The following is a 26414-nucleotide window of genomic DNA, read 5'->3' on the forward strand; positions in this document are numbered from 1 at the left end:
ACTCAAATGACCACTCGTTACAACCGAGGTATGCAGAAAAACCATCTCTGAAAACACCACATCAAACCTTGAAGTAGATGGACTACAGCAGATGGAGACAACACCGGGTGCCACTCCTGTCAGCTAAGAACAGGCAATTGAGGCTAAAATTCGCACTGGCTCTCTAATATTAGACAAAACAAGATTGGAAAATTGTTGCCTAGTCCAAGAGTCAAAAACATGATCCATCCTGCCTTGTATCAACGGTTCATCTGATGGTGGTGGTGTAATGGTGTAGGGGATATTTTCTTAGCACATTTTGGGCCTCCTAGTACCGGCTGAGCATCATTTAAAATGCCACAGCCTACCCGAGTATTGTTGCTGACCATGTCCATCCATTTATGACCGCAATGTGCCCATCTTCTGATGGATACTTCCTGCAGGATAACATGCCATATCACAAACCTCAGATCATCTCAAACTGGTTTCTTGAACATAATGAGTTCACTAGACTCGAAACGGCCTCCAGAGTCACCAGATCTCAATCCAATAGAGCACCTTTGGGAATGTGGTGGAACGGGAGATTCACATCAAGGATGTGCAACTGAGAAATCTGCAGCAACTGTGTGATGCTATCATGTCAATATGGACCAAAGGAATGTGCCCAGCACCTTGTTGAATCAACGCTATGAAGAATTACAGCAGTTCTAAAGGCTAAAGGGGGTCCAACCCGGCACTAGCAAGGGGTACCTAATAAAGTGGCTGATGAGTGTACATAAGCGCATTTTATTCTGCATAGTACACTTCAAAACTTACCACCAAAAAGCTAATCTCTACATGATAAATTAAACTTTACACTAATTCTATACAATTATAATAATTCTCTCTGCTTCCCCAGGTGGAGCATTTTAGGAGCACAGAAGAAGCCACTGAAAAGGGGACGAAGAACGTCTCAAAAAAATATATCCAAGATGAGCAGACTATAAAAACTGGGAATGGGAACTAAAAATCCACTAACTTTCAAGACCGCAGTTCTTTTAAGAGGAATCCTTTAAACCACTGAAATCGGAAGATAAAAGTATCCAGCATGGATGATGCGATAATTGTTACCACTTACCCATACCAATCATACATACATACTCGCAGCAACCTTGCAAATTGGTGATCTGTGAAATTCCAAACCAGCCTTGGAGTAAACTAAAATTTTAGGAACAAGATAAGCAATTAGTGAAACCCACCACTTTTCTTGGCTTCTTTTGGTTCTGCCGGTTTCTGATCCGAATTTTTTTCTGCAACAGGAAGAACAGAAAAGAACAGCAAAACCTGTAAGCAATGATTTGACTAGATTTCCAGGAAAAAAAAAAAAAAAAAAACACAAAATGTAACAGTTGCTTACTTTGTTTCTGTTTGCTTTGCGCTGGTTTCTTATAAGCATCAGGTTGAGTCTTCCCTATTATAAGAAACATTAAAAAAAATGGAAGAGACATTAAAAAAAAGAGCATAAGTATGTGTCCTGGGACACAAAGGCTGCTGCCACTACAAAAATAGAACTTGAATAAATCCCTGACCAAGGTAAACTGTTCTTATCCCTCACTTCTGTTTGTACTTTATGTAGTCCTTAAGCATTGGTCATCTTTTCTAATAAGAAACCACAGATCACCTACAGTCACCTGTACAAAAGTCTGTTAATCTAATACATTTAAGAAGCCAAGAATGTTACCTGGTAGCACAAGTGGCTGTGATGGAAGAGACAGTATGGGTCCTGTCAAAGACAGAAAGAGGAAACTATAGGGTATATTTTTAAAAATCCTAAGGGGGGAAGCTTTTCAAAATTCAAGGTCTTTGATTTCCAAAATGCATTCTTATGGTCCTAAAGGATATTTTAAAGAGAGGAGGATTTCTTGGGTTGAAATTTTACATATTCTATACAGTAAATAATGTAAACATGAGTCAAGAACTTAAATAAAAGGATACTGTAAGTAGCACCTAAAGAGAATTTAGAAGGGGCATAGCTTGGCAGGGTTATCTACTCCATCAGACTTCCTTCAGTTCCCAGCCCTGGAAACTAACTGTCTCAACCGTGTTGAATTGGTACACCTTGGTGTCTGTGGAGCTTTGATCAGAATGCTGCGTTTTTACTTCTACACTCCAAACATATGAGTGGCATCTCTAAAATGGCTAGTTGTGTGTATGTGTGTGTGTGTCTGTGTGTACACATAAGTGTCCCCTGTCTGTTCTGGGTGCACTTGATGCTGCTTGGATTGTCTTTCATTTGAATGAAGCAGATCTGGTAATAAATGGGTGGATATCAACGGGTTTATTGGGCATTTATAAACAGACCAAAACGGATAATGAAACAAGTTATTCATGCAAAGCTCAAGTTAAAATAAATTTCTCCACAGACCGACCATCAAGTGAGACGCCCATTCTTCAAAAATTAACAAATTAATTATTAGCTCCTTAATAAGCAGAAAACAAAGTGCAGTACAACCCCAATTATCCTCACCCTCAATTACCGGAGGTGAACCCGTAAGTTCAATACATTACTTTTTATTACTTATTATTTAAGCAAAATCAAAAACAATTTATTAGTTTTGGAGATTATAGTCTTCATTTCAGGTCTATAAAAATGAAATTCATAAAACAGTCCCAGAAGGACTGCGAGGACCAAAAGGAGGCATTTAAGACAGACAGAAGTTGAAATATTGAAGAAACCAAAACCAAAGTAGTACACAAAATTATATGATGTATCCAAACATGTTAGCCACAAGGGGAAAAAAAAAAAAAAATATTCAGAAAAGTAATGAATGAATAAGAATTACTGTCAAAATGCATGTTAGAGTTGTGAAAATACTTAATACGTGTAGGAAGCCAAGTGTATCATGACCTTTATTTATAATTAATTATATATTATTGTTATCAAAAGGATGTGAATCTTTCATTGTACTTTGAGGTAATTGTTATGCGACTACCAGTTCATTTCCTGTTTGCTTCTTTTTTGTCTTTTTGTTTAGTGGGTTTTTTTTTTTTTCACGTTTATTATAGTTTATCTTAATTATGCAAACCTGAGGGCGGCACGGTGGCACAGTGGGTAGCGCTGCTGCCTCGCAGTTGGGAGACCTGAGGACTTGGGTTCACTTCCCGGGTCCTCCCTGCGTGGAGTATGCATGTTCTCCCCGTGTCTGCGTGGGTTTCCTCCCACAGTCCAAAGACATGCAGGTTAGGTGGATTGGCAATTCTAAATTGGCCCTAGTGTGTGCTTGGTGTGTTTGTGTGTGTGTCCTGCGGTGGGTTGGCACCCTGCCTGGGATTGGTTCCTGCCTTGTGCCCTGTGTTGGCTGGGATTGGCTCCAGCAGACCCCCCGTGACCCTGTGTTCGGATTCAGCGGGTTGGAAAATGGATGGATGGATGGTGGTAAACCTGAAATAAGTTTCTACACAGATGTGTTCTGTGGGTGGATCCCAAGAGAAGAGGCCACCCGTCAATCTCCACTGAGGAACTGCCACCCAGTCCAACAAGGATTACCTTACTGCTGGATTTTCTGATTACTTTTCTTCGGTCTTGGGTTACCCATTACTGCACTGTTATTTGGGACTTGATTAAGGGTTATTACCTGCTTGGCAACTCTTGACACCACTGGAGCCTCGGTGCACAAGCCAAGGTTTACGGTTACCCTCCTCTTGTGGGGCTCTTGAGCAATTTAGAGACATGCAAGGTTATTTTGGGGCCAGTAATCCTTTTAGGCCTGAGGCAGACCATGCTAGTAGGGATTGCCCAACAGGGGGAAGATTATTCCCAGCAGACAATGAAGGCCTGGCCAGGCCAGTGAAGCCTTTGTGGGGTTTTATAGAAGCCTTTCACCTTTTAATAATTAAAAACAGGTATAATGAATTGAATCAAGTTGTGAATCATTTTGGAAGAATACATTACCCTATTAGAATTACCTGAGCACTTTTGATTTCAGCAGTTAGAGTAAGGTGGAATTCATTGTGAAAGTTCAAAATGCAATACAAAAGTTGGAGGGAAAAAAAGATGAATGGAATCACATAGTAGTTCATTTGATATACAAGTGAAAAAATAAACTCAGTCAAATTAGTTTGACTCACCAAAGCTTAATGGAGGCTGAAAGATGATGGGGAGTGGCACTAAATAAAAATGAAAATAACACCTTAATGATAGATAATGCACCCTCCGTCACTGGGTGACATTCAAGTCACTTGAAGTTTGTGTTTAAATTCTGCTTTGCTATGCAAAGTGCTGTTCACTCCTGCTGTCAGCCTATGATGCCGCTCGCCATTCTCGCCGCACTGGTTTTAAGAATCTCCGTCTACACAATGAACACTTTAGCAGCACTCAGATTAAATTCTGAAAACGCAGAAAACTCCTGGCTTAGGCCAAATATTAACTCTGTTGTTTTTTTCTGTCTTTAGAGGTTTGCTTTGCTCAAGTCACCAGCCAGGTCTCACTTCAGTGTGGAAGGTCCGACCCAGTTTATATGTATTCCAGTAATCACCCATACTTACATAATCTTTTTTCCCTCAAAACAAGTCAAGTTGGGGAGCATGCACTGGTACCAGTGGTTGCCACATCCACTATACGACGAAACAGCTCAGGATCCCGGCTGGCAACCCCCCCCCGGCAGACACGCGGCCCAGTCCTACCCTCTGGAAGTGGCTATCTGCTGTTGCCAGGTGTTACGTGGGTGACCCCTTGGCCTGGTGCAGCCACTCGGGTCCCCAACAATGAGGATCCTACGAGCCAGATCATCCTCTGGGAAATGCACCATAGTGCCATAACTGACGCTCCCTCACAATGCAGGTAACGTGCCTCATTCGGGACTCCGTGAGCAACACAAAGTCAAACCAGTGATACCCAAGGATTTTCCTGAGAGACACAGCATTGAGGGAGTCCAGCCTTCGTCTCAGGTCATTGGATAGCATCCATGTCTCGCCACCATATAGCAAGACGGGAAGCACCAGGACCCTAAAGACTTGGACCTTCGTCCTTTTGCATAGATATCGGGAGCGCCACACACCCCTTTCCAGCGACCTCATGACCGCCCCCCCCCCCTGCTCAAAACACTGGCCCAAAATAACGTGATTTTATTTTAAAACTACAATTTTCTATTTTCTTTAATAATTTTGCTGTACGGATGTCCTGCCAATGTTCCAAACAGAGCAAAACACTGCTGGCTTGACAACTAATTAAATTTACAGCATAAGCCACAAAACTGCAGTCAAGTAAAACAAAAGCAAACAATATTGTACTGATATTAGCAGACACACAAATACAGTATGAACATTACTGCTTTGTTTTTTTTTTTTTTTGTAAAGCTATTGTATTAAAAACCGACATTTTTTTTTTTTTTTTTTTAAACCACCTTTCATCTAATTCAGCAAACATTCCTTTATTAGCAGACTGCACGTTCAGGAAAGGTGCTCTCAAACGATGACAAGAAAACAGTTTGAACATTTCAAATATTTTGATGTGAGCAGTGACTGCAAGATTCGTTACAACAGTCTAACCTGCTATCACACTACAGAGGCAGGAAACTGACAGACTTGGATTTAAAGGTAAAGCAGCACAGAGTCCTGAAAATGCTTGCAAAATGGACACAAACAAGGACTAGAAAGACAGAGCCAGAATTTCAGTCTTGTTCTGTACTTTTACTTTTCTAGTTGTGTGTCAAGGCATAATGTTGAAGGAAAACAAATGCCTCGGCATAACTCCCCTTCAATTCTTTGAATAATCTGGGGGGAAAAAAAAAAAAACCAAAACAAAGCACTCCAGGAATTTGATGTTTAAATGCTTTTTTCTGAAACGGAGGTCCTTCTATTGCCCTCTTTTGTCTTCTTGTGATCACCGCTACAGCCATCATTTACAAATGTATCGTATTGGTCTTTTCTGACATCTCTGAAAGGAAGCCAATGATGTAGCAAGAATGGGCATTTCCACTTACCTGGCAGGTTAACACTCGGCTCAGAGACATTCATTGCAGATGGCTCCTTGAAAGCTGAAGAAAGAGAAAGCAGACGTAAATGCTCAGTCTGACCAACTTGTTCTCAATAGTAATGTACTACTCTCTGCACAGACAGGAGAGTACCTCACAAAAGAAATAAAACTACAGAGTTCAAAAGAAAAGTATCTTCCACTTTTGAACTACATACTGATTATATTAAGTTTTAAATTATTTTGCTCAAACGAACCACAGAAGTGAACAGGACTTTAATTATAGGCCTTGCAAGTATTCTCTCTTGTACAAGTCTGTGTGAACTGGTTTACAACTTAATGACAGAGGAAAAAGAAGGCAAGTGTGCGCCACAGAACCTGTTTCACATAAGTTTATAAAATCGGGGAACAGATGGACACTGCAGGACTAGAAATGACAGAATTAGTCTACGGCTTGAGAAAGGAAGGAACATCACTCTGATCCAAATCATTCTTCATCAGGACAAGACAGCCAATCAAATGTGTGCAATGTCACGTGTCCTGAAACCCCAGTGTGTACATTTTAACATTGTAGTAATAGGTTTGAAGTGTGCCACTGTAGTCTGTGAAGTTTATTTCAAAGCCATTAATAAGGTGACGGAGATACAGCAGATGACATGACAGTGCTGAACCAATAAATGGCCAGAGTGACCCAAGGGCCACTGTCTGCAGAATCCATGAGCGATTAGAACAGGGGAAGATGTTATTTGGGAACAGTCCAGAAATAACTGGCAGCAGTTGCCCATACCTGGCAAGATTTGTATCAAATTCAATGAATATGTAAATATGTGAGTGTTTATAATGGCGAGAATCCATCACAAAGCTAGAAGCTAACCAATGTTATCCCCACCCTGCCAAACCAGACTGGAATAGCCATTAGCATATCCCCTTGAAGAACTGAATGACAACGGTATGTGGCTTGTCTCCGACCTGGATGTGTATGTATAGTCATTGATCTAAATATGCAATTTTCATTACGCTATAACTTACGTTTATTACGTAGAGAATTTACAGCACCTGCCCTGCACATAGAGATTTCACTTAAAATTGCTTTTGTTGCAGATAGATGGCACCACCTGCCCTGCATTCCAAAATGGCGGGGAGCCGGTTGTCAGTTGAACAGTTGCATAATTAGGTCTGGACCACCCTGTATAAATGATTACACATTGTATTTTCGGGGTGGAAGCTACATTTTAAAGCAAGTTAAACACATCTCTCTTGTTGTACCATATTGCTCGTCTGATTATTTCTACCATGGTTATGAAAGTGACGGGTAGCAGGCTCGTGTATGTCCTACATTCAAGAAAGAACACAACCCCTGGGAACAAGTTGCTCCCTGCTGGATACAAACATAAGTATGGCTTGTCTGAGGGACCAAAAAGACAGAAGGGCAATATAGGAAGCGACATCAGAGTTCAAGAGATGCAAGACAAGGTTATCTGGATGTCAGCAAAGGTTACCTGGGAATAACACCTGTCACTAAATCAAAAGCTTCCCAGACAGTTCCGATGTTCAGTAAGCTTTAGGACGGTTTATATACAGACTTAGCTATTTTCTATTATACAGGGTGGACGACGAAAGAGAGAAAAAATAATCCAATTTGGTACTCATATTTACAGAAGATGCGAAAAGTGATCTCCTTGTGCGTCAATGCATCTCGCTGCCCGTTTCAACACGTTCATGTACACACTTTGCAACATCATGGGATCGATTCTCGTCTCGGTGGAGGTGGGACATTTTTTCATGGGCTACCCTATACTTTCATCTATTCTGTATTGTTATACATTAATAAATACCACATTGATTTATATTTACTACATTTTTTTTTTAATCTAATCTAGTGACTGAAGTAAAAGTGTTGGCAAAATTGCCACTTTTTTTGGCCACAGGATTTATCAAGGCTATTGAGGTCGCTCCTCAATAATTAGAAAAATTGCAGCAAAAGACAGACATGGTTTGCTTAGTGAGTGGCATATAACCAAAACAGTTCCGCTTTCATGTGTTGCGAGAGCACCCTCATTTTTATTAGTGTTGGCAACAGTGAGTCCTGTGTGTATGTAGACGACCTTGTGTTGAATATGGTGGAGTGACTGGCAACTGGCACCACTCCAGACTTTACCTGGATGGACCCCCCCCCCCCCCACCCCAATCCCACTCCCACCAAAACTGCTTATTACGACTACCACTGCTCAGCTCCTTATTTATACAATTCAAATCTGCCATCAGCACAAAAACCATGCAATCCAAGAAAAGAAAGAATTTTGTGTTGGACAAACAGCAGGCGAATGCACTTGTCACATGTAGCGGCAGTGTTTACATGCAGCTACTGAACACTTTGTTCTCCTTGTCCCAAATGGATAAAGTTCATCTCCGCTTGATGCGTAATTTGGCCTTTGCTGCAATGAGGCTTCCCGAACAAAACAAAAAAGGTTAAAGTCCTTTTTTAAAAAAAAAAAAAAAAAAAAACAGAAAAGGAAACGGATACGTGGTATCACAAAATGTTTTTCCCCCGTTTGGGTGATTAACAGAAAAAAAGTTCAAGGAAAACTAAATATGGGAAATTTTCCATCAGTATACAAAGCCAACATTTTCTGCTCAGTAAGTTATTCTGAAAACAGCACTTGAGCATGTAATATATACCTTACATGATAAAAGTATATTTTGTACCATATACGCAGAACCCATAATTTCATGTTTCCAAAAGCTCTGGAAATGTTAGACACACCTAATCCGCCAAGGATGATAGTGTGCAGGAGTGTGGTCTTCAATACAGCAGCATTTTCTTCAGGGGTCCTGCACGGCAGCTGTTGCAGTGTAGGGCAAATTGGGCATTGCCCATTCTGCTAGGCTTTAGCGGTACACCAGGCCTGTTAAGGCAGCAAGATTTAGCAGAAGCACATTCCCCCACTTCCAAACTAAGTGACTGGACTCCAGGATGTACCAGGGTCTACCCAACTTCATCGGATAACAAAAGGTGTGAATCAGAATTGAACTTGAGGCCCCCCAGCAGACTTGAGGCAGGTGGTGTGAAATGGACCTATAATTCAAGGAAAAACAACTCGCCTATAAGGACACACTGTTAACTGGAAGTGACTTTAATTCAATGAGAAGAAAAAAGTCACATTCCCTTAAAACTCTCTGCACCTTTCTAAAGATTTTCTCTTGCTCTCTCTCTGGTGGCACACTCAAGAGAACTCTGAGAAAACTCTCTGGGGAATCCCTAGGGCACTCTGCCATGGGCCGGGTCATTCCTTGAGGACTCTACCCAAAAGTAACTGAAAATATCTGAAACAACCTCTAGCTCTACAACCAAAGCAGATGAGCTGCTCCCTTTCTCAGGAGATGAAAGCGAAGATCCAATCTGCCAAACCAAGCACCGAGAGGCAGCCATAACTTCATGAAGGAAACTTCAGCATCTAAACTCTTGTGCCAGAAAGAGTAATGCTATTCCCTATGAAGTTGCAGATGACACAGCAAAGGGCCTAACTAAGGAAAGCATCAGCACACTACAAAGAAAGAAAGGAGCACACAGCAAAGCGAAAGAGTGCACTCCATGGCAAGAAGAACCTTTCACTTGAAACCCAAAGCAACATCGGACATCAATTTTAAATACTGGGTATGGTAAAACTATTTATCTGTGCCAACATAAATTAGAACTCCAAAACAGCAAATGAACAGACAGACTAGACAAACGTATAACTGAGAGAGCCTGTCTGCATTCCATCTTATATGTCAATATACAGATATCATATTTCTATAACTTGGGGTAACTAACTGACCTGAATTTTAAAATCACATATTAATCGGATTACGACGACAGAATTTTTTCACTTAAACATAGCAAACGTTAGAGCTCTTTTAACATTGTAAGATGCTGAAAAATTAGTTCACACTTTTGTTTTCGGTTGGCTAGATTACTGTAACGCACTCCTGTCTGGACCACCCAAAGAAGACATCAATCGATTGCAACGAGTGCAGAATGAAGCTGCCAGAATCTTAACTAGGAAAAGAAAATCCGAGCACATCACCCCAGTTTTGATGTCACTACACTGGTTACCCGTGTCATTTAGACTTGACTTTAAATTACTGTTTATTGTTTACAAAGCCTTCAATCATCTCAGCTCCATCTTATATTTCAGAATGTCTTACACCTTACACTCCAAATCGTAACCTTAGATCTTCAAATGAGTGTCTGCTTAGAATTCCAAGAGCTAAACTTAAAAGAAGTGGTGAAGCGGCCTTCTGCTGTTATGCACCTAAAATCTGGAATAGCTAACCGATAGAAATTCGCCAGGCTAATACAGTGGAGCACTTAAAACCACATTACTTTAACATGGCTTTCTCATAGCTTCATTTTAGTTTAATCCTGATGCTCTGTATATTCAATTATCATTACTATTCATGGTGGCTCCAAAATCCGTACTAACCCCTACTTTCTCTTCTGTTCTTTTTCTGGTTTTCTGTGGTGACGATCTGCGCCCCCCACCACCTAACCAAAGCACCGTGATGTCCCTACATTGATGGATTAAAGGCCAGACGTCCACATGACCATCACCATCAAGTCCTTCCATGAGAACTGATTGAGGTCATTTATGTTAGGTAGAATGCCTACAGGGGGCTGGGTGGTCTCGAGGCCTTGGAACCCCTGCAGATTTTTTTTTTTCTCTAGCTGCCTGGAGTTTGTTTGTGTTTTTTCTGTCCTCCCTGGCAGTCGGACCTTACCTTTTATTCTGTGTTAGTGTTCCCTAAGTTTAATTCTTATGTCTTTTTTCCCTTTCATCATCATGTAAAGCACTTTGAGCTACACTGTTTGTATGAAAATGTGCTATAGAAATAAACAAGGTGGCTCTGCCCCCTGCTCGCTTTGCTCGCCTACCCCCGGCGTTGGGTATCCTGGAACACATTAGTCGAGCTCGTTCGTTTTGGAGCCGTGCCCACTTTGCCCGGGGCATTTCAGACGCGCGTTGTAGGTGCCTGCGATAATTGATTTTATCCATGCCGGCTCGTGTTTGTATATCCGTCAGTCGAGCTCGTTCGTTTTGAGCCCGTGCCTGCTTTGCTTCCGCAGTTTCAGACGCGCGTTGTAGGCGCCTGCGTTCATTGATCTTATCCAGGTGGGCTCGTGTTTGTATCGTTGAGCTGTATTGTGTTTGAATTTGGTGTAAAGCGTTCAGCGGTTTGTACAATCCCAAGCAGCACATTATTCCTAACTTCACTCCGCAGTAGTGCCACTCACAATATGGCGGTGACACCTGCGCCTTCCGTACTATGTCGGGTTTCACTATGCTGTGTAGGCGCCTTTGCCTTTTGTACTATCTTTGTGGACCTGTGGGGCCTCCATAGCCTCTTCCGTTTGAATCTGGGCTGCAGCGCAGATTCCTCTTTTTTGTGTGGCTGTGTCGTTAGTTGTTAGCTATGGGCGCGTTGTTGCTTCACTTCTCATTCACGTCAGTTGAGCTCTTTTGTTTTTGGGCCGTGACTCCTTCGTGCGCGGTGGATACGACTTCGCTTGCGGCTTATGAGACGTGCGCTGTATGCGCCTGCGCAGTACGTCTCATGGTCCCATCGCCGTGTACCTGCGTCCATGCCATCCGGTTTACCATTCTCGGTTAGTAATATGGATGTTGTTGTGTTTACCAATAAATGTTATTTTGTTTCTTACAATGAGTGTGTTCAAGTTACCTTACTAAAGACAGGAAACCCGCCTCCTGCCACAGAGAAATGTAAATAAAGTAGGAGCCGTACCAAATTTAATCAATTACAACCAGACAAATATACCAATAATTGATTAACAGAGTTAACAGAGACGGTTCCTGGGAGGCGCAGTTAAAATTCTGTCCTTTCCTACAGCAAGAAAAATAAATAACTTACGTGCTGCACATGTCTATTAGTCAGTAATATCTACCTAATAATATTATAAACCACCACTTCCATTCTAATTGAAATTTTCACACATCTAATACCGTAATTTGTACCTGACTGAGGCTGAAGTATAAGGAATGACTTCAACATTCAAAGCTGATTTTCTAATCTGTGGATTGTGGGAGCACATCCAACTGGACTTTACTGTTTCTCTATTATGTGACAAATGACATGTACAAAAGGTTTCCTCATTGGTTGTACCTTAAGGAGAAAAAAATAAATCTTCTGTTCACCGGCCTGCCGGATTGTATTCTCTTCTGCAGCACAGACAAAACATAAGAAGAGGGTCGAGGGGAAGATTCACAGAAACAAAAGGAACCACCACCACCACAGGTACAGAATCACACCGCTAGCAACAATGGTGCTTTGATTCAGCCCCAAAGGAGCAGAGTGACTTCAGGTTTTAATTAGAAGCCAATTATTGCTGCTAATGCCAAATACTCTTTTGGATCTTGTTAAGATTAATAACTCATCACTGTTTAAACTCAAACATCTGGAAATACTAATGTGTAGCAAATTAGACCAGATACGCTGAAAGTGGGCCAATTGCTTCCGCTCACCCTCCTAAACTGTAAGGTGGCTAATACAAGGACAGTTCAATATTAGCCCCATCAAGCGCTCCCTGCTGTACATCCCCTTTCAATATAATCAACTTTAAAATAGTCAAATGTATATACAGTAGAGTCTCGCTTATCCGACAAACAGGCCGGCAAAACGTTGGACAAGCGAAAATGTCGGATAATGGGAGGTGTTAAGAAAAAGCCTATTAAACGTCAAACTGTTATTTTACACATTACAAACCTAATAATCATCATGTTTTACAACAAAATAGAAAAAATAACTGAAAAAGTGAACTTAGCAACAAAAAATAGACTACGCTCACAACTTGCAGTTCTTGTTGCCGATTGATGCGTTTTTTTGGGTTTTTTTTTTTTGCGGTGGGACGTCGGATAATATGGAATGTCGGATAAGCAAGACTCTACTGTATATGTTATGTTACGGCCAAAACACGAAAAATCAGCCAAAGCGGGAAATGGCCAATGTCACTGTAAATTGACCGGCCAATGTCCGAACTTTTCCTCGATTTTGGGATTTGGCCAGCCAGTTTGCGAAATCGCATGAGACTATCGACCAAGGTCTGAAGAAAAATGGCATGAGCAGCGATTTGTTGCACACTTAGTAGTGCAATTGCATCAAGTATAGCCTTGGCGGGCACGGTGGCGCAGTGGGTAGCGCTGCTGCCTCGCAGTTGGGGGACCCGGGTTCGCTTCCCGGGCCCTCCCTGTGTGGAGTTTGCATGTTCTCCCCGTGTCTGCGTGGGTTTCCTCCGGGCGCTCCGGTTTCCTCCCACAGTCCAAAGACATGCAGGTTAGGTGGATTGGCGATTCTAAATTGGCCCTAGTGTGTGCTTGGTGTGTGGGTGTGTTTGTGTGTGTCCTGCGGTGGGTTGGCACCCTGCCCAGGATTGGTTCCTGCCTTGTGCCCTGTGTTGGCTGGGATTGGCTCCAGCAGACCCCCGTGACCCTGTGTTCGGATTCAGCGGGTTGGAAAATGGATGGATGGATGGATAGCCTTGGCGGCTCTTGTTTAGAAAGTGGACACCACTTGGTTGTTTCACAATAATTATGATTAGGTATATAAGTAGGTTTCACATTTCTGTTATTATTTTAGCCCTAAAATAGTGACTTAACATCAAGGATGTATTTTATTGACCTTAAGGTTAGTGTTTGGGCGAGGGGAAGTCCACTTTCTGAACAAGTCCCGCCTTGAGCAGTTTCTTGTGCAGAATGGAAAACTCACTTCTGAATCTGCATCTGAAATTTTCAAGCATCTTTGCACCTTGAGCGGACAGTCTTAGATCAGCACATCGGATTTTGGCCAGGGAGTTCTCACCAATTCGCGAAATGTAGCATATACACTGGTCATTTCTACTAATTCGGACTTTGGACATACCTCACGGCCAAAATGCGAAACGGCTGGCCAATTCGAGAACTGGACGAACTTCGATTTTTGGCCGTAACATATGCAGTAATAAGAGTTACAAGGCAATTTCAGCAAAGCCGGGTTGGGGGGGGCGGAAAGTTTAGACACAAAGATGACAGCAATGACCTTTTTCTCCTCCCGAACAGACAAGAACTCCTCGAGTGCGAATAAAAATATATACAGGCAGTCCCCGCATTATGTACGAGATAGGGACTATAGGTTTGTACTTAAATTGATTTTGTATGCAAGTCAGAACATGTACATTAATTTTAATAAATGTTAATTGTTGACCAAGGAATGATGGAGTTTCACCTCTTTCTGACCTTTTTATTATTTCTACTTTATTTTCAATGGTGATGGTTTTTCTCTTCTTTACTGTATCACCAGCACTTTTCTCTGAAACAAATCTGATGCATTCTTGAAGGGTGAAGACAGAAGGTTAAGATGAGCTCTTCTGTACAGCACTGTACACGCTATCACAGCAGGAAGGCACCAGTCGTTAACACGTCTGATGTATAGGGTGGTCCAGATCTAATTATGCAATTTTTATTACGCTATAACGTATTCAATTTATTACACAGAAAATCACCCAAAAAATCCTGGACCATCGAGAAGTGTGCGAACTGACGACATGAAGAATCGTCTTCGCGCGAGGTTCATCACCAGCCCACATCACAGTCACCTCCACTACAGTATGCTGCCTGCGGTGTCCCGCCGCACCACCGCCCCATTCAATACGCAGCCATCCGAGGCACACTATAATGCTACCCCCCCCGCCTCCCCATTCACCCTCAATGGCTTCCGTTCAGCCACAACAGGGTCAACACTTGCAGCATTACCAGCCGCCCACCTAGAACGAACGGGGCAGCCATGTGTGGTGGGTGGGCAGTGAAACTCCTTGCCACCGGGAGCCACCCGATGGACACTACACTGCACGAACAGCGAAATCGACCCCCTCCAGCCACCGCTTGCAGCGTCCCCAGGCCGAAGATGATGGAGCGGCAGTTACTGAAGCGCATGAGTCGGAGCTGCGGCCCTGTTCGTATGTCGGATGTCCGTAACCTGGGGACTACCTGTACAGTCAATTTATTCCAGCTCCTCCCAAAGTTCACACAATAGTCTACAGTCTGAAATGCCTTATTATTCTGGGTGGATGAATTGAAGTTGGCCAACAAAAGAATCTGAATTTTTTTTAAATGAAAATGTGTCCACAGTTAGTTCTGCACCACAATAAAAACTTCAACGAGCTCCCCCAGGTCTGCTTGTTCTAACCAAGAGCAATGCAGGATTCCCAGAATAACCGTCCCTGGAGATGAATGCTGACCTTCACCTATCCGGACAGGTCTTTGTAGCTGTATTTCCTTTAACATGGCCAACGCAGATGAGGATCACTTAGCCAGACTGCCGGTCATTTTTTCTCCGATTGTTGTCGTCCTCCTTGTCCTTTGTAAAAAATGGGGTGAGGATTTCAAATTACCTCAGAAACTGGACGTCCAGCCTTCACCAGTGCCGCTGTCAATCACAGGTCTATACCAAAACAGCATTTTCTACAAGGGACACCTACCTGGCAGCTCACCTACTAACTCTGCCCCGCTCACTCTTGTGTGTAATCATTGTATATGTTTTATAAAAAGAAAGAGCAAAAGTGAAAGTCAGAAATACTAAGGAGCTTTGGTCTGCAAAACATTTTACATGTTCCCAGAAAAGCAAAATCTATATAAATGTGTGCTAAAAGCAGTAATACGTCACAGATTTAATAAGTTTCTTTTTAACAGCAAGAAATGTCTTAATTTGGAAACTGACTGGAACAAAAATCTGCAAGTGATTACAAGTAGATACCCCTGATCCATAATAACTAACTAACCATCTCCATATTGTTTTTCTGCTTCTCAGAATTTCCCCCTCAAGTCCGTATTCCTGGAAGGCTTTCCTTATAAATGTAATTCCTGACAGGCGTTGAAAAGAAAATGACTTGGAAGTTTAGCACATGAAAATGCAAGGAACTTGATTGATCAACAGCTTCCAATGAGGTTTTAAAAGTCACGGTAAGCACACTGAATTAAAATTTGACTTGCTTAGGTCAGTTTGCTAGTATTACTCAACATCTACTTTTGCAAAACTGACACTGTGTCCTTCCGTTTTATAAACTAGCAGTAGTTTGCAACGTAGTTTTTTTTTTTTTTTAGCTGAGAACAGCGTTAATATTAATTTGCAGATATTATTCAGGATATAACGGACACATATTCACGTGTTTTAAAGGAATATTCTGCCCAAATTTGATATTTTTTTCCTGCTGCTTGTAGTGATGGCCAAGAAAAAACAATTTTTTATCTCATATATCATGGGAAATGGAGACGACAAAGTTTCTCATATAATGGGCTTCAATGATGACCAGCCCTGAACAGCAGCAAACATCCATCATTACTGGGTGGAGTGTTCCTTTAAAATTAGGGCGAGTTCAGTGCACGTCTCGGAGGAATGGCGTTATTAATTCTGTCCATAGCCAGTAAATAAATCAGCCTAAGGTCAGACTCAATGCTACTTATTTTCCACAAATGCTAATGCATGACCGGTGTTCAGGGAGCTATTAAGATGGATTCAAGTTACATTTTCCAATACTGGTATACAACACAAACCTAAAAGCTACTGAGCAATGCCAAACACTTGTCACAGCCTCTCTCGTGAATAAGCCATACATTTTTCGCTAAGCCAGTTAATCAAATTCATCATTTTAGTGTTTGCCTGATCAGTTATCAAAATATGAATGTTTAGCAACTATAATTTTAATGCACTAAAAACCACCTGAAGAGTTCCATCCACTGTTTTTTTTTTTCTTGCATAAACACATTTTAAATTATAATCTTGCACACATTTATTAGCCAATATCCATCCATTCATCATCTTATCCTGCTCATCCAAGGCAGGGCCAAGAGGAAGCTGGAGCCTCTCCCAGCAAGCATTGAGCACTAGGCTGGAACAATCCCTGGAGAGAGTGCCAGTCCAGCACAGGGTGAACACACACACACACTCAAAAAAAAAAAAAAAAAAATTAACACTATGCCAGTGGTGACTCTTCCTGTGAAGTCAGTAGACGGATTGGGAGAGCATGGGATTCATGAGGTCACTGGAAAGGGGTGTGTGGCGCTCCCGATATTTACGCAAAAGGATGAAGGTCCAAGTCTTTAGAGTCTTGGTGCTTCCTGTCTTGCTATATGGTTGCAAGACATGGACACTATCCAGTGACCCGAGATGAAAACTGGACTGCCTCCGTGCTGTGTCTCTCCGGAAAATCCTTGGGTACCGTTTGCTCATGGAGTCCCGAATGAGGCACATTACCTGCATTGTGAGGGAGCGTCAGTTACGGCACTACAGCCATGTGGTGCATTTCCCCAAGGGTGATCCTGCTCGTAAGATCCTCATTGTTGGAGACCCATGTGGCTGGACCAGACCAAGGGGTCGCCCATGTAACACCTGGCTGCGGCAGATAGAGGGTCATTTCCGGAGGGTGGGACTGGATCGCGTGTCTGCCTGGGGGAGTTGCAAATCGGGATCCCGAGTTGTTTCGTTGTGTAGTGGGTGCAGCAACGCACTGTACCAGTGCATGCTCCCCAACTTGACTTGACTTATGCCAGTCAATAAGTTCCAAGACAGTCCACTATGTGGCACTGCTGTTTGCATACCATTGACACACACACACGGCATGATGGCGTGACAGCTCTATAAGTATGCCAAGTATCCAATCCCATACACATTCTCATATGTCAAGTAATGGTTACAAGAAAGGTCTGCACAGCACATTTGCTAAGAAAAAAATGTCCACTTTTATACAAGTAAAAATTTAAACACCTCTTGAAGAAAAAAAAAAAAAAAAAAAACCACCACCACTATGTATGTTCAAGCAGACACATGGCAGCTGTGTACATAGTCGCAGCGTTCTGTTCGCCTGGCACCAGATTTTACTACATGACTATGCACACTTGCATGGGTTGGCGGAATTTGCTGAAGCCAAGGGAAATGCAAATAAAACCCCTTTCTTCCACATCCCCGTTACCAGTGACCCCCATCTCAAAGTTGACTCTATCCGTGACTTCACAGAATAATACAAACACAGGAAAATCTTTTCTAACAGCAAACTTTTTTTTTTACCTGATGTCAGTAGCTGGCCTCTTTTCTCCAAAGGTTGGCTCATCAATTGAGAGAGAAAATTACGGAGGGCTGCAGCAGTAGACATTTGCATGAGTAGCTGCTTTGAATCGATATTAATCTTGGGAGCATATGGGGAGATTTTCATTGCTTCAGGCAGGTTAGCCTTGGTCTGTCCAATATAAATCAAAAACAAGAATTGTTACTAAAAAAAAAAAAAAAAAAAAATATGTCACCTCCCCACAGATCAAGGTTAAAAAAAATCTCTCTACGGCATTCAGTTTAGAAAACCAATTGTCATAAATTGCTATAAAACAAAAAAGCAACCAAAATGGGTCTTAATCTCACACAGTATAGCATCTGACCGCTACTAACTCCCCCCTGCATCAACTAGCCCGTTTACCAGACACTCTTGCATACATTTAACATTTCTTTGGAATACAAATACTTTTGCGTCAAACTTTTGTTGTTTTACCAAGCATTCATTTTCCTTTTAAAAATTAGTAAATCAAAAACAGCCGCACTATCAGTTACTCTATTTGTACTCTTTGAATCGGACATCTGCAACAAGTTGCCAATAAAATGCATATTGATTATGACATTTGACCTATTGGAGATTACCTTTTTTTATGATCAAAAACTTCATTTGGGCTAATACAATAATACCAACACACCATTTGGACTAAAACTTCCAAATGTGCAACACACTCATGATGGCCAAGTGCTTTGGCTACCAGTTAAGCCATCAGGTGAGTCTTTCTATCACAGAAAGTGAGGTTCCTGGTGGGCACCACATAATGTAGATGCTGCTACAGGACACTATTAGATGGCTAAACTGTGCAAAGTTAAAGGACTCAAAATGTGAACTGTTTTAACGGATGTTGTCCAAAAGCAGCACATTAGAATTCTAAAAATTGATTATGAAGTATACTAGGGTGGGCACGATGCTAAAATTTCAAACAAGTATTGAAATCCAATACCATTTACAATACCCAACAGCGTATACAATGTACCTTGATAAATGTTTAATTAAATTGCAGTTCTGCATGCATTAAAATGTTTATATTGATAGAGACGAATAGAAACTTTACTACTTGAAGTAATTGCATTTAATGACTACAGTCTCACTGAAGCAGACTTAAGACATCCATGAGTGAACTGGGCTTAAAACTGGGAGGGAACAATCAGACGTCTGACCGAGTGTCACATTTCTAAACCAATCCAACACCTCATGAGGGCAGCGCTCAAAGTACAGACGGGGATTTTCAACTGCAAGGAGCAGTGGTGCTCTCGTTAACATGCCCACCGGACAGCAAGCATCGGGTTATAATGAACGATCTACAGACAAAAATGACCCCAATTAAAAATAAACTGCTCAAAAAATTAAAGGAACACTTTGAAAACACATCAGATCTCAATGGGGGGAAAAAAAATATCCTCCTGGCTATCTCTACTGCTATGGACTGATATGGTAATGTGTAAGGAACAAAAGGATGGCACATCGTTTGATGGAAATGAAAATGATCAACCTATAGAGGGCTGAATTCTAAGACACCCTGAAAATCTAAGTGACAAAGTGATGTGGCAGGCTCGTCCGTTTTGCTGAAATTTCATTGCAGCAACTCCAAATCGTACTCAGTTTGTATGGGCCCCATGTGCTTGTATGCATGCCTGACAACGTCGGGGGGGTCATGCTCCTAAAGAGACAATGGATGGTGTCCTGGGGGATCTCCTCCCAGATCTGGACCAGGGCATCACTGAGCTCCTGAGCAGTCTAAGGTGCAACCTGGCAGCAGCAGATGGCCCGAAACAATATCCCACCCAGAGGTGTTCTATTGGATTGAGGTCAGGTGAGTAAGCGTGAGGGCCAGTCAGTGGTATCACTTCCTTCATCCTCCAGGAACTGTCTGCATACTCTCGGTACATGAGGCTGGGCATTGTTGTGCACCAGGAGGAACCCAGGACCCGCTGCACCAGCATAGGGTCTGACAATGGGTCCAAGGATTTCATCCCGATACCTAATGGCAGTCAAGGTGCCGTTGTCTAGCCTGTAGAGGTCTGTGTGTCCCTCCATGGATATGCCTCACCAGACCATCACTGACCCACCACCAAACCGGTCATGCTGAACAATGTCACAGGCAGCATAACATTCTCCATGGCTTCTCCAGACCCTTTCACGTCTGTCACATGTGCTCTGGGTGAACCTGCTCTCATCTGTAAAAAGAACAGGGCACCAGTGGTGGATTTGCCAATTCTGGCATTCTATGGCAAATGCCAATCAAGCTCCATGGCGTCAGGCAGTGCACACAGGGGCCCACTAGAGGACGTCGGGCCCTCAGGCCACCTTCATAAAGTGTTTGTTTGGCCAGAGACATTCACACCACTGGCCTGCTGGAGGTCATTTTGTAGGCTCTGGCAGTGCTCATCCTGTCCCTCCTTGTCCAAAGGAGCAGATACCAGTGGGTCCTGCTGATGGGTTAAGGACCTTCTATGGCCCGGTGCAGCTCTCTTAGAGTAACTGACTGTCTCCTGGAATCTCCTCCATGTCATTGAGGCTGTGCTGGGAGACACAGCCAACCTTCTGGCAGTGACACATATTGATGTGCCATCCTGGAGAAGTTGGACTACCTGTGCCACCTCTGTAGGGTCCAGGAATCGCCTCATGCTACCAGTAGTGACACCGACTGTAGCCAGAAGCAAAACTAATGAAAAAAACAGGAGGAGGAGGGAAAAATGTCAGTGACCTCCACCTGTTAAACCATTCATTCCTGTTTTGGGGGTCTTCTCATTGTTGCCCCTCTAGTGCACCAAAGCAGCTGAAACTGATGAACCACCCCCTCGGCTACTTAACTGACCAGATTAATAGCCCAGAAGTTTCATTGACTTGATGCTATACTCATTAAAAAGTGGTCCTTTAATTTATTTGAGCAGTATATAAATGTGCGTCACATGTGCTAACAGCACATTGAAGGTGTTCAAAATAAACATAACCTGTTACATGAGAAAAACCATCAGATCATATACTGGCAATCAAAGACATCAATGGACCGACTGTAAAAGTGAACGATGCACAGGTGCTGTGTGTGCTCTCTGACTGTCGTGTCAAAGTCAATGTATGGTTGAAAGAATTAGCAGCTACGCTTGTGAAACTATGAATTACTAAATATACAAGTAAACAGTGTGCCACAATCCATCAAAAGGACTGCCATTAAGGGAGCGGATAACGAAGAGCTACAGGAGAAGCAGATTTCAGTGCTCAAAATACCCCCCATCACCAGGAGGTGCACGGACAAGACTACACAGCAGCCACCTTCTAACTGCACATAAACAAGTAGCTAAAGGAAGTTAACAATTACTGTTTAACTGGAAATGCAGACATGCCATGCAGAACAGCTGGATGTTTATCCATAAACCGCAATGCTTATTTAAGCTCTATTTGCTATTGTTATGTCATATAGTGATGCAATTGACAGACAGATATTGTAGAAGACAGAAGCACTTCTCAAACACAGGAAGCCATGTTGCTGCAGGGGTCTAGGTGTGTGTGTTTGTACATCTCTTCTGTCACCTCATTAATTAATGTACTGATTAATCATTAAGCTTCAGTTATCTTGTGCTACAGAACTCCTGAAATGAGAACATCAATTTTAACTTCTTATTTTCTCTCAACGCCAACTCTTGTTTAGTTTCAACTTGCTCTCGCTCTGAACACCCAGTGGTATAAGGTGCACGGAGCGATAGGAACTGGTGGCAGGTGTCATAGGAAAAAGCCCAATGGGTGAAGGATTTCCAGCAGTGGACTTCTCCACTATTCACTACAAACTTAACAACTTGACCCCAGATGTGTAGTCTCTCATTTGAGAATCACGTCTGACCCCACAAGATTGCAAGTAGTGCAGTCTTCAGTAAAAAGTAAGTTAAATTCTGCAAACAATAAAAAGTAAACAAGTTTAAGTCCAAGTATATGAGCACACACAGGAGTCACACCAAAGTTATAGCACGTTACATTATTTAGTTACTAGCCGTGTAAGCTCATGCTGTAAAAAGCCCCGGGATCTAAGGAAGTATTGATATCATCAGGGAAAAAAAACTAAAATGTAGAGATGTCAGGTAATTGAAAGGAACTACTCTGGGCGTCTCTCTCCTAGGAGGATTCGTTTTGCCGACGTGCTTGCATCGTTTGTGCATTAGCGGCGGGAGGAAAAAGGGATACCATTTTGCCGATGTTAGCAGCTAAGCGACTTTCTTCCTTCTGCGGTTTCGTTTTGCTGACGTGCTGGCCTCGCTTGTGTTATTAGTGGCTAAGCGAGTTGTCCGTTTCCTCAGAGGCAGAGCTTTTACCCGACTCCACCTCTCACTTCCGGGCAAGACAGACAGACAGACTTCCACGTGTAGACGTTTAGAAGATTGTTACGCAATTTTAAAATTATATTTCAAGTTAACATAATAAAAGAAAGTAATGCACTATAGCAGCACACTTTGCAGAAGGGCTTTCAGAAAAAAATAGGGAGCAACCAAGCCTTAGTGCTAGAGAGAGCTGCCCCTAAATGAACAGTGTAGAATAAAACTGGCTGACAGGCTAAAACAATTGAAGATTCCAATCTTGATATATTCAATATACATTTAACTGACTATTAAAAAAAAAAAAAAAAAAATTAAGTTTTTTCCTTTAGCTTAAAACTAACGTCGCATCCCTGCTTGAAAAGCAACAGTTTGTTTTCCTGTAACAGAGAAAGAAGATACCAACCTCTTGAAATTTTGTACCGACTCGCATGTCGACCCGTCTAATGTTTGGCTTAATTGAATGCATTAGCCTGTTCAATTTGTATTGTGCAGTAGCAAATCTTACATATGGGTTTGCATGTACAGTGGAACCTCGGTTCACGAACATCTCGGTACACGTACAAATTGGTTTACAGTAATCCCTCGCTATATCGCGCTTCGCCTTTCGCGGCTTCACTCCATCGCGGATTTTATATGTAAGCATATTTAAATATATATCGCGGATTTTTTGCTGGTTCGCGGATTTCTGCGGACAATGGATCTTTTAATGTCTGGTACATGCTTCCTCAGTTGGTTTGCCCAGTTGATTTCATACAAGGGACGCTATTGGCAGATGGCTGAGAAGCTATCCAACTTACTTTTCTCCGTCTCTGTCTTGCGCCGACTTTCTCTGATCCTGACGTAGGGGGATTGAGCAGGGGGGCTGTTCGCACACCTAGACGATACGGATGCTCGTCTAAAAATGCTGAAAGATTATCTTCACGTTGCTACCTTCTGTGCAAGCTGCTTCCTGAAGGACATGCTGCACGGTGCTTCGCATACTTAAAAGCTCGAAGGGCACGTATCGATTTGTGCTTGTTTGTTTTTCTCTGTCTCTCTCTCTCTCTCCTGCTCCTGACGGAGGGGGTGTGAGCTGCCGCCTTCAACAGCTTTGTGCCGCGGTGCTTCGCATACTTAAAAGCTAAACCTATTGATTTGTTTGCTTTTTTTCTCTCTCTCTCTGACATCTGCTCCTGACTTGAAGAGGAAGATGTGTTTGCATTCTTTTAATTGCGAGACGGAACTGTCATCTCTGTCTTGTCATGGAGCAGTTTAAACTTTTGAAATAGAGACAAATGTTTGTTTGCAGTGTTTGAATAACGTTCCTGTCTCTCTACAACCTCCTGTGTTTCTGCGCAAATCTGTGACCCAAGCATGACAATATAAAAATAACCATATAAACATATGGTTTCTACTTCGCGGATTTTCTTATTTCGCGGGTTGCTCTGGAACGCAACCCCCACGATGGAGGAGGGATTACTGTACAACCAAAAAGTTTGCCAAACTTTTGCCTCGGTTCACGACCACAGTCGGTATACGAACAAGCCAGTTTAACTTTCGGTTTGTACATGTGCATTTCCTGTGCAGCGAGCAAGAAAGAGAGAGAGAGAGACACACACACACAGGCAGCGCGAGAGAGTGAGAGGGCTGGACTAATAACGTAGAGAAGGCAGTTAATGCACTGGGCTTGATTTTGTTTTCACTTCTGTTTACAGCGTGCATTGTTGCAATGTTACTTTTCTTGGTGGTTTATTAAATAACGGATTTTTTCAAATGTTCATTTTTTTTTTTTCCCTGTGCTTAAAACTCAAAAGAAAAAGTGTTTTTAGCGAGCTGTTCATAGCACTATAGTGCAAACTATTGCACTGTTAGTTTTCTCTGTTGTTCAAGGTTTTCTCAGTGTTATTCAATGTTTTTACATTTAGTTTACTATTACGCTGTGCATTCTATGGTTTAGTTAACTATATTTGTGCGTAAAAACTTAAAATATATATTTACATACAGTTTGTATGGTCTGGAACGGATTAATTGTATTTGCTTACAATCCTATGGGGGAAATTGCTTCGGTTCACGACCAAATCGGTTTACGACTAGAGTTTTGGAACGAATTATGGTCGCGAAGCGAGGTTCCACTGTATCTTGTGGTTTTCTGTCGCTACGGCAAAAATTCGGAAGGCAGCCTCCGTAGTCTTTGTGCCCTAGGAAGCAAGTTGCCCAAACTATTCAATAACATTTCAGTAATAATTTACCGCTCTGATGCTGATCTTTCGGATCATAAAATAGGTCATGACAATGCCAACTGACAAAAAGAATTCTTAAGTACAGAATTATGGTATTTAAGGGTTCCTCTATAGCAGTGTTTCCCAAACTCAGTCCTGGGGACACACTGTGGCTGCAGGTTTTTGTTCTAACCATCTTCTGTTTTTAATTGAACTCCTGTGCTAATTAAGTGAACTGATATTTCCCAAGTTCTGTGTTTAGGGAACAATATAGAAATTAGAAAATGAAGTTTGCTTAAAAAAAAAAAAAAAAAAATTATATATGTAGCTTAAAATGTACCAAGCAGTTTTATGGGAATAATGTATTTTTTTCTTTTTAACAGTATTTTCATCTTGATTTTCATTCTACTTTTCTAGGTCTTCTAAATTATTTAATTAATCCATTATTTCCTAATTAGAGGGTCTGACTCTAAAGTAGTTGCAGCCTTTGATTATTTAGTGTTGTTTGCCTGCGTGTCTGCTCCGTTTTAAATTGTCATTATTAAGATACAACAAAGGGGGAAAATCTGCACAGAGATGTATGACAGTTACAGATGGATACATCACAGATGGATAATAAATTAGACTGGACTGCCAATACTGATGCGCTGTGCAAGAAAGGACAGAGCCGGTTATACTACCTTAGGAGGCTGGCGTCCTTCAACATCTGCAATAAGATGCTGCAGATGTTCTATCAGACAGTTGTGGCGAGCGCCCTCTTCTACGTGGTGGTGTGCTGGGGAGGCAGCATTAAGAGGAAAGACGCCTCACGCCTGGACAAACTGGTGAGGAAGGCAAGCTCTATTGTTGGCATGGAGCTAGACAGTTTAACATCTGTGGCAGAGCGAAGGGCGCTCAGCAGGCTCCTATCAATTATGGAGAATCCACTGCATCCACTGAACAGGATCATCTCCAGACAGAAGAGCAGCTTCAGCGACAGACTGCTGTCACCGTCCTGCTCCACTGACAGACTGAGGAGATCGTTCCTCCCCCAAACTATGCGACTCTAATTCCACCCGGGGGGGGTAAACATTAACATTTAACATATACAAAGTTATTGTCTGTTTTTCACCTGCATTATTATCATTCTTTAATTTAATATTATTTATTGTATCAGTATGCTGCTGCTGAAGAATGTGAATTTCCCATTGGGATTAATAAAGTATCTATCAGAGAAAGGCCAAAGTATAATGAAATCAACAAAAGAGTTAAGCATTTAAATCTATAGCAAATGCAGAAATATTTCTAAATGTCTTATAAATGTAAAAATCATGCTGCTGTGCTTTTCTGAATGTCAAAAGAAAAAAAAATACCAGCTAATTAAATGAGATCAGCGTTATCAGGTGTTGTCACTGATTAGGAATCCAGCTGGAACAAAAACCTGCAGCCACAGGGGTTCCCCAGGACCAAGTTTGGGAAACACTGCTCCACAGTGCCTCTTTCTCTTGCATGACTTGGCTCAAAAAACTAATCAGCACAGGTTAGAGTTTGGTATTTTTCCCTCCAGCCGTTTCAGCTCTAGACCATCCTCAAGAAACTAAGACACACACACACAGATAAACACACCCATCATCGAGGTATTGACGCTTTCAGTATTAGGGTGGTGGGGAACCCTAAAACGTCGAGATCCATTGAAAAACCGGAGTTTGAAATTTTAGATGAATGTAAAGCTTTCACTCCTCCCCATATACAGTAGGTTATGGTGAGGGAGGGCGCAAAGCAAAAAAGAAAGCATTTTGCTGAAGTTGCCATCTTAACACCAGCGAGTAATTGAGTGAGTGGAAACGGGTCTGCAACTCTAGCCGTGCCCACTGGTA

At 42.1% G+C, this 26414-nt stretch overlaps 2 protein-coding genes across 4 annotated transcripts in view; one reads left to right on the forward strand and one right to left on the reverse strand.

Moving 5' to 3' along the window:
* dgke (diacylglycerol kinase, epsilon) overlaps window positions 1-26414 on the forward strand; it is a 521693-nt gene that overhangs the window by 130693 nt on the left and 364586 nt on the right.
* trim25 (tripartite motif containing 25) overlaps window positions 1-26414 on the reverse strand; it is a 48800-nt gene that overhangs the window by 3848 nt on the left and 18538 nt on the right. Inside the window, exons 4-9 of one of the 3 annotated variants that reach the window (XM_028818837.2) lie at window positions 18020-18188; window positions 5940-5993; window positions 4087-4125; window positions 1700-1741; window positions 1376-1429; window positions 1218-1268 (exon numbers count right to left, since the gene is read on the reverse strand). In XM_028818837.2, the coding sequence (XP_028674670.1) occupies window positions 1218-1268; window positions 1376-1429; window positions 1700-1741; window positions 4087-4125; window positions 5940-5993; window positions 18020-18188 (409 nt within the window). The remainder of the gene's footprint in view (window positions 1-1217; window positions 1269-1375; window positions 1430-1699; window positions 1742-4086; window positions 4126-5939; window positions 5994-18019; window positions 18189-26414) is intronic. The other 2 variants (XM_028818838.2, XM_028818839.2) reach the window with 2 other exon arrangements.

This window comes from Erpetoichthys calabaricus, chromosome 14, assembly GCF_900747795.2.
Source record: "Erpetoichthys calabaricus chromosome 14, fErpCal1.3, whole genome shotgun sequence".
Lineage (NCBI taxonomy): Eukaryota > Metazoa > Chordata > Cladistia > Polypteriformes > Polypteridae > Erpetoichthys > Erpetoichthys calabaricus.